The 8,796-nt window shown below is 42.6% G+C and overlaps 2 protein-coding genes across 4 annotated transcripts; both read left to right on the top strand.

The window, feature by feature from the left end:
- The first annotated feature begins 231 nt into the window (after positions 1-231).
- RpS28a (Ribosomal protein S28a) lies at positions 232-580 on the top strand. The gene has a single exon (XM_070996105.1). It carries the CDS (start codon positions 311-313, stop codon positions 503-505), a length of 195 nt encoding a protein of 64 aa, XP_070852206.1. The 5' UTR covers positions 232-310; the 3' UTR covers positions 506-580.
- Positions 581-942: 362 nt separating this feature from the next.
- Mgat2 (alpha-1,6-mannosyl-glycoprotein 2-beta-N-acetylglucosaminyltransferase) lies at positions 943-8,547 on the top strand. Of its 3 annotated transcripts, none has more exons than XM_036819597.3 (10): positions 943-1,446; positions 4,282-4,382; positions 4,460-4,588; positions 4,644-4,793; positions 4,856-5,282; positions 5,339-5,484; positions 5,542-5,702; positions 6,031-6,408; positions 7,256-7,470; positions 7,526-8,547. In XM_036819597.3, the coding sequence occupies exons 2-10, from the start codon at positions 4,367-4,369 to the stop codon at positions 7,746-7,748; spliced, it is 1,845 nt and encodes a 614-aa protein (XP_036675492.2). In that variant the 5' UTR covers positions 943-1,446; positions 4,282-4,366; the 3' UTR covers positions 7,749-8,547. The 3 variants fall into 3 exon arrangements, with proteins under 3 accessions (XP_036675492.2, XP_065722400.2, XP_065722401.1); XM_065866328.2 differs by lacking the exon at positions 6,031-6,408 and adding an exon at positions 6,947-7,009 and having other exon boundaries at positions 945-1,446; XM_065866329.2 differs by lacking the exon at positions 6,031-6,408 and having other exon boundaries at positions 946-1,446.
- The last annotated feature ends 249 nt before the right edge of the window (positions 8,548-8,796 follow it).

Raw genomic sequence — 8,796 nt, 5'->3', positions numbered from 1 at the left:
AGTTCCGTGAACCAGTTCGATTTGTCAGCTGGTCTCCAAGAAGTCGAGTTGGCAACACTAGTCCAGAAAATCGTTACATACACTTGAAAAAACTAGGAAACTTTTTGAGAATAAATTATTCTACACTATCTTGACTTTTTCGTTGTAGAATGAACACAAGATTAAAGGTCAGAAGTTCACCCACACACTCCTCCAGGTTTGGCGAGGATCCCAATAAATAGTCAGGATAATCAGGTTGACATTTGAATTTTGTTTCAGAATTATCAGCAAACAAAATTCTTAAACTTTAAATCTTACATTTCAAACAATCATGGACAAACCAGTATATGCTCGTGTGGTCAAGATCCTCGGCAGGACAGGATCTCAGGGTCAGTGCACCCAAGTCAGGGTCGAGTTCTTGGGCGAGCAAAACCGCCAGATAATACGAAATGTCAAAGGACCCGTTCGCGAGGGTGATGTCCTTTCACTCGTGGAGTCCGAACGAGAGGCCAGGAGACTGCGTTAGAAATCCGCCACCTTGGATTAACAATTAGCATATTTCAAACTTAAAATATTCCGGTATCCAGTATCAACGCAACAAGAAACACGTAAATAAAAAAAATGTTACCTTATCTAATATGTAAGATTAATATAATATTACAATTATCTTAAAAGACTACAACAATTTTTGAGAACATGAAAAACCAGATACATTCTTATATAAAATGAAGATGGCGCCACTTAAAACAATTTTTTTAAAATGTGTATTTATTTCCACTATAACCTTAATTGTAAATTTATTTGAATAAAGGTTTTAATAAAGGCCAATCCTTTTTATTTTAAAAAGCAAATCTTACAAATAATCACCAAACTCATTGACTTCACCCCGCTGTTATCGATATCCGCCCATCCCCAGCCGAACAGCTGTTTGTGTTGCGATTCCGATTCGACCCGTTCTCCGAGATACAGATACAAATACTCAGATACTCGTTCGGGACGGACGGCCAGCCGGAGATACTCGATCGCGAGCTTTGTTGTTGGCCAAACGAAAGCGAAAACGAAGTACACAAATTAGCATAAAAACGATCAGAAAAAAGCGAGCAAGTAAACCGGGAAATGTGAAAAATGTGTGAGGAAAATGTGTCCGCTGTGCGTGTGTGTGTGTGCAGCGGGGGCCGCTGCAGCTGTTAGCATGTGTGTGTACCGAAAATGCAAGAGTTTGCAAGGCAAAAACAACAACAATAAGAGCAAAAGCAACAACAACGAGAAACAGGGCTAAAAGTTAAAGATTGAATATATATCTCAATTCGAAAATGCCCGAAATTGCATAGGAGGGCTATTCGTTACGCTGCGTTTGGGTCTTTCGGGATGAAAAATCGATTGGCCGCAAAGAAACTGGCGACCGCGAAGTAATGACGGATTTTGGATCATCCCAAGGAGCTGAACTCCTGGAAAAACCAACCAAAGGTGGGAGCAGTTCACTTGCCCCGAAATTAACACTCTTTATACAAAAAAAAAACAAACATTACAGTCAAAGTCTGTCGCTAAAAAGCACCCATAAAAACAAGAAAAGCAGTGCAAAGCAAACGGCGCATTTACCTGCGTTTGTTTTGGTTTTTGGTTTGCCATTTATTTCGTAACAACCAAACCGAAAATACCTGTTCGACCTCACGCCCCCTTGGCCCCACCCCCTCCACCCACCGCCCCCCGACACACCCTGCCGCCCCATAAAAAATACAAAAAAAGTATGCACTTACGAGTAGTGGTTGTTCCTACACTGAAAAATGTTATACTTTTGCTAATTTACTTACTAAATTAATTGATTTTTTGAAAATATTTAACAACACATATTTATGGTTCTCAAATAGATTATTTGCTACAAAACGCTTTCAACTTTTCACGGATGCAACCTGTTCAGTCCCAACTTCCGTGTTCGATTTTATCTATAGGCACGAATTTATTACCATAATAATTCATTCATAAATAAAAAAAAACCAAAGTCAATGATCTTTGATAAGCTGGTGAAAGCGGTCACTTATTCATCGAAACTAGTTTCAATGCTAAACGTTTTGTTTTGAATATATATTTTTTGATTTTATTATAATTTTAAATAGCCAGATAAATAAAGCACTTTTGGATATTTAAGATGTTTTGAACATAAAGTTTTCTTACATTTCTTCAGGGTATTCAACAATTATGCAAATAATTTCTAAAGCAATTTTCTATTCCTTATTAAACTCAAATAATTTCTTTTCGTGTATGGCTTTTTCTATATTTTTCCGCATTCTCCTTTCCTTCCCTGAATTTCAAAGTCGAATTCTATCGTCAATTTGCCCCACTTACAATTTATTAATAAAGGGGCCGAGTCATTAACTCGGGCTCATTGATTTTATTCATTTAAGTGCGTCAGATTGACGTTACCAGGAAACATAATAATTAGTTGCCTGGCACAAAGGGGCGTAATTAGATATTCATCTGGAGTGGGAGTTTCCACTAATCAGAACAGCATTAACATTTTCCATCTGCTGCAAGTAGTTTCCAAGTTAATAAGGTTTTCGGAATGTATCTATCACCTTGTCTTGGCCTATGCACATGTACTGTATATTGCAGTTGTGCGCCTAAATTAAATTCGCATGTGACTTGGTTTTGAGATGTCCACTTGTGAAACGAAACTGCTTTTTACTGGCGACCGCTCGACGCCAAAACAAACTACTTAAGGCCCGGGGAAAAGAGTGAAGGAATTAGTGTAGTGCATTAAGGAAAAGCTTAAAAGTGAACTTTTTATTATACTACCAAGGCTTTTCTGCGCCTTATTTCAAGTATAAATATAGGACCTTATATGACCAGTTAATGCGTGTCCATATAATTATTAACAGGGGAATTTTATGTTTATATACCCTATTAGTTAGATTTGACCTCGAAAAAAGCTGCTATGAGCGGGTTTTTTGTTATTCTCCTGAAAATATATTGTGTTTTCGTACACGAGGGTATTGAATGGAATATTTTATCAACAATTGATTTTTTTTGGTAAAACTTATTAGATCCCGTTCCACACTGTAAACAATCATTAAGTTTATAAATTATTCATTCACCAAGGGCTAAAATCGTTTGGATTTCCAAGGATGTATCAATAAATTTATAACAACAATGAAAATCAAACATCAAATTTATGTTTTTTTCTCCTTTAAATGATTTAAAATGATTAGAATTCGAATTCCTGTAAAATGATTAACAATATAACTCGAAATAGGTCATTGTGTGTGCCCTAAGAACGCCCCCATAAATCCCAAGTAAACATACGTACTATTACATGATTTAGTGGGTGGGCCATTATCTAGTTCTTTCCTGTTTCTGCCACAGAATTGCGCTTCCTCGAAGCAAAAGCGTTTCACTTGTGAAAAATCTCGCTGAGCCCCCGCTGCCGAATCTATTTTTATGCCAATTGACGCGAGGCCGCGGATTTGTGATTTCAGAATTGAGATTTCAGACGGCGGTCCGCCCACTTTACAGGCTCTCCAACTGCGTGCGGTGCTCCATGCGGCGACTACGTGCTCTCCTGCCTCCTGGCCCCCGTCCCCATGTCCCAACCCATCCCATACATGCATCCCCCGAGACCTGTGAGCCTCCATTGCTAATTAAACTCAAGTGCCAAGTGCCCAGTATGGATCCAAGTATGGATCCGAGATCGCAGAGCCGTGCAATTGAATTTGCGTACTCGTTACTCATCTGATTAGCATCCCCATTCCGAATTCCATTGTGCGGAACAGCCCTGGAGAATCTGAATCTGGGCACTTTCTGATTTCATTAGAGAGCCAGAACCAACCATCTGATGATACAGATACTCTTATAAGAAAATTGATAACAAATTATACTCGATTTGATGAAATTTCGTATCATTTTTAAGTTGATAAGACCCGTATCACTTTAAAATGCTTGACATAGAGCTGTATATGTAGGTTTGTGGGTGGGTTCTCCGAAATCGATTTTGAAGATCATAAATGTATTTATATTCTGAACTGAATATTGAATGAAGTAAATAAAAATGTGCTTGATGATACAATGTCTAAGTATCAGTGAGGCAGCACATTCAACATTTAAAAAATCATAAGTTCCGACAAACTTTATTTAAAGTAGAATTCCAATTTCTGCGACAATATAAAAAACACAGAATAATAATATAATTTACTATCCAGTTACCAGATGTTTCATTCTTTAAATTCGAACCCTGGCCTCTAGTGACCCTCGTGCTTATCGGGGTGCTGAGTATAATTGTTAATAAAAATTATGACCATTTCATTCCAGATGGCGAGGTGAAGGCGGTCTGCCAGTGAAATTCAGTCAGTTATTCGATTCCGGGGGAGAGACCAGACGAGAAAGAGCAGCGGAAATGTCGAAAATGAGGGGTAATTGATCCTTGAACCAGATGCCCCAGTAAAAAGCAAGCCATGCTAACTCTGTTTGATGTTTGACGTTAAAACAGGTCGCATTCTGATCCCGCTGCCCAATACCGGAGCGATGGGGCGCAAGCGCAACAACTTCTACATGAGGAGTGTATTCCTGCTGGCCCTGTGCATCTTTGGCCTGCTGCAGTACCACAATTTTAACTACCGTAAGTGGATGATATAGTGATTCCGATTGTGATATATTAACCGAACCCATTCCAGTGGACTCTCGGGACAATGTGCTGGGCGATGCGGTGACCAACGACTCGGATGATGCCATCCTGGCCATGGTGCCCGCCCCTCTTCACAAGTATCTGACGCCCCACTCCAGGAATCACACCACCTCCGGTGCAGGCGTCCTTTCCGGACCGGGTAAGTCCCTCTAGAACCCGCGTTAAATTGGTTTTTTAACCATACCTTATACACCTTTCCAGCCCTCCTAGTGAACACAAGCAGTTCTGGAGCTGCTACTGCCACCACCATCAGCTTCGACGTCTACCATCCTCCGAACATTACGGAGATAAAGCGCCAGATCGTGAGGTACAACGATATGCAGATGGTGCTCAACGAGGACGTCTTTGGGCCGCTGCAAAACGACTCTGTGATAATTGTGGTCCAGGTGCACACGAGGATTACCTATCTGCGCCATCTGATCGTGAGTTTGGCGCAGGCTCGGGACATTTCCAAGGTGCTGCTGGTGTTCTCGCACGACTTCTACGACGACGACATCAACGACCTGGTCCAGCAGATCGACTTCTGCAAGGTGATGCAGATCTTCTATCCGTACTCCATACAGACGCATCCTAACGAGTACCCCGGCGTGGATCCCAACGACTGCCCGCGGAACATCAAAAAGGAGCAGTATGTAGCCCTAGTGTAACGTACTCAAAATTAAGCTAATATTGTTTATCCATCAGAGCATTGATCACCAATTGCAACAATGCCATGTACCCCGATCTCTATGGGCACTATAGGGAGGCGAAGTTTACCCAGACCAAGCACCATTGGATTTGGAAAGCCAACCGGGTGTTCAATGAACTGGAGGTGACCCGCTATCACACAGGTAAAGATAGTTAATCCCAGGAAATTATCTTAAATTAAATATATTATTACCCTATAGGACTGGTCCTATTTCTCGAAGAAGACCACTATGTGGCCGAAGACTTCTTATACCTGCTGGCCATGATGCAGCAACGAACCAAAGACTTGTGCCCGCAGTGCAACGTGCTGTCCCTGGGCACCTATCTCAAGACCTTCAACTACTACACGTACCACAGCAAGGTGAGAATTGAGGACAGAATGGTTCTACACACCTAAATGCTAGACCATTGGCTGCGAGCATCCAGAGAGCGCTTCGAGCCCACCCATCTTATGTATATCCTTCAAGCTTTCGTTGCTACAAAACACACACATCCATCCAAAACGCATACAACCCATCCATTTTGTTGGGACTTGAGATGGCGAACCCGTTGTGGCAAGGACTTTGCCGTAAGGGGTGTGCCAACGATTCGATCATAGACCCACAACCACACATCTAGACAAAAGCATCATCTGACTATTGTAATTTACCATATTGTATATCTGTTCTATTCCGAATTCTGGCACGCAGACTAACAAGAAATCCTATGCTTCCTCGCTGATCTCGACAAACAGTCTATTAGGATACAATAGGAATAACAATAGAAACTCTGTGCAATTAGCCGTGTCGTCCTCTTACTCCTCCTCATCTTCAGCATCAGCATCACCGTCATCCAAAGTCTATGTGGGCGACACCACTGACCACCAGCGAGCCAGTGAGGCCACCAGTAACAGTAACAGTAACAGGCGGGGCAACAACCTCATCAACACTGTCACCGCCACCGCCACCGCCGCCACATCCGACACCAACAGCAATAATAACGAGCAAAGTAGCCATAGCAGCAGCAAAAATGGTGCACAAACATGGAACTATCATGTCCTGCCGTCATTGTATTCCGTCTATCAGAAGGTAGCGACACCGCACCGCTAGCTCCGGGGATCCCCCGAGGATCCCCGTCCCCGTTAACCGCACCAGCTCCGCTCTCAAGCTCCTCCGAATCATCCCTATCCTGCCTGACTCCATCAGCCCCCGTTTGCGTAGATTGTCCCCCATTCTGTGTTGCATAGTCCATCCATTTACGCTTTGGCACTTTTGCATGATCTGTATCTATCCCCTATATACGCTGTATTCCGTTCGGCAGTGATGGGAAGGGACCTTCTTTTAACTTAAAATTTGGGGGGTATGTTATTTTATTTTGTATACTGTGTGAGCAGCGGCAGAGCCCCGGCAGAAAATTAGTACTGATTAAATGATTTTTGTGAAACTAATGATTTTTTATAAGTTAAAAAATATTTAAAATGTACATTACCCTCCTTAAAAATCCCATCACTGCCAGGTTGTTGTTGTAAATGTTGTATTTAATTGTACTTGTCTATGTGTCCGTGATGGCATGCCACATCTTCGTCCCGATCCTCTGATCCGCTCCTGAACCGATCTGATCTGCCAGTTGCACGCCCGCGTACGCACCACGAAGATCGACAGGCAGGGCATCATCAATGACTATCGCAAGGTATTTGGTATGGCGCGCACTGTACCCCACCCGATTACGAACATCCGGCTCGAGCACTTTGAATCCAACTAGTGACTAGTCCAGGACCAAGGCAGTGCGTGTTGAGTGCGTCCTAGAATTCAAATTGACCTCACCGAATGAAATTTGCATGCCCCTTTTTCCTGACTTACTAATGTTGTTACCTATATTGTTACTCCCCCATTATTCTCCATTATGCGTGGCTAATCTGGCTCTTCTCTTCGGCAGGTGGAGGTCATGCCCTGGGTGAGCAGCAAGCACAACATGGGCTTCGCCTTCAACCGCACCACCTGGTCGAATATCCGCAAGTGTGCCCGCCACTTCTGCACCTACGATGACTACAACTGGGACTGGTCACTGCAGCACGTTTCCCAGCAGTGTCTGCGCCGCAAGCTCCATGCGATGATCGTCAAGGGACCGCGGGTCTTCCACATAGGAGAATGGTGAGCTGACCTATTAAGTCATTCAAAGGGTGTCCTAACGATTATCCTCCTCCAGTGGCGTCCACCACAAGAACAAGAACTGCGAGTCCAACCAGGTGATCTCGAAGGTGCAGCACGTGCTGCGAATAGCCCGGAACTCCCACCAGCTCTTCCCGCGATCACTCACCCTGACGGTGCCCAGTCTGATGAAGAAGTCGAAGCTGAGGAAGGGCAACGGTGGCTGGGGCGATCTGAGGGATCACGAGCTGTGCCTGAACATGACCCTGCCCACGAGGTAAGGGCCAGGCAGCCCAGGAAACCCAACCCGGATCCGGAAACCAATCAGTCAGTAGCGAGGAAGCCTAGCTCTTAGCGTTATCTAAGTAGGATTATTAAGCAGTAGCCCTAGAAAACACACACTCTGTAAACGAACATTCAGCAAAGTACTCTGTATCAGCAAACTAACCGAAAATAATCTAAGCCAGAAGCCCAAAGACCCTCGCCTCGGGCGCTGCACAACTCATACTATAAGTAACCTCCTCTAGTCACTCATATATTATAAACAAACGCCGTGTTGTAATCTCCTACCTTGTACCGTTTGCCCTTCAGTTCGTCGATAATCACTGTGTATTGGATAGGCTCCGTCCAGATCCCAAGGGATCGACAGAGCTCCGAGCGACGGGGTAGCAATCCTTATAACTGAAACTAAACCTACGAATACTAGCGATAAACATGATATATACTAACTCGTATCCCCAGATTGTGCCGAAACCGTTTTGTAAACTGTCATTTAAACTCGAGTCTAGACTCTAGGGGCAGCAAATCGCATAAACTAGTCATAGCCATGTACCACACATGCACATGCTATATTACATCATAGATCAAACTTTTGATATATCTTACGATCCTACGTTCTAAGCCTGTACATAGATGAATTGCGTTGTATACATTGCATAAGGTCTTTTTATGATATAAACGCGGAACTAATGTAATTTGTTATTTTTTAATCGTTAGTCCAAAGCGCTTTTATGTATTAGGAATTTTTGATTAATTGAACGAATAATCTTAGTGAATAAACGCCAAGTAAATGCTCTACCAGTGGATGGTCTTTTGGATGTTTTTTAAAGCAGTACTAGAACTATAAAATATGAAATTTGATCTTTTTGTTTAAGTTTGTTATTATTATAAATAATATATGAGTTCTTATCATATTTTAAATATGGCGCCTTTTACTCTTGCGATGTTTTTGGACCACCGATTAGTATCGAAAGATGCAAGCTTTCAAAACTTTCGAACGTTACCCAACACAGACAGCTGGCTGATTTTTGAAATTTTAAATAAAATGCT

This window comes from Drosophila suzukii, chromosome 3, assembly GCF_043229965.1.
Source record: "Drosophila suzukii chromosome 3, CBGP_Dsuzu_IsoJpt1.0, whole genome shotgun sequence".
NCBI classification, from domain to species: Eukaryota; Metazoa; Arthropoda; class Insecta; order Diptera; family Drosophilidae; genus Drosophila; species Drosophila suzukii.
This window is presented reverse-complemented; position numbering and strand designations above follow the sequence as displayed.

Bases quoted from the DNA above. Each gene is read 5' to 3' on its own strand.
- RpS28a (XM_070996105.1), top strand. From the start codon at position 311: ATGGACAAACCAGTATATGCTCGTGTGGTCAAGATCCTCGGCAGGACA.
- Mgat2 (XM_036819597.3), top strand. The intron at 4,589-4,643 runs GTAAGTGGATGA...AACCCATTCCAG, and splicing joins GTACCACAATTTTAACTACC to TGGACTCTCGGGACAATGTG. The intron at 5,703-6,030 runs GTGAGAATTGAG...TCTGGCACGCAG, and splicing joins ACTACACGTACCACAGCAAG to ACTAACAAGAAATCCTATGC.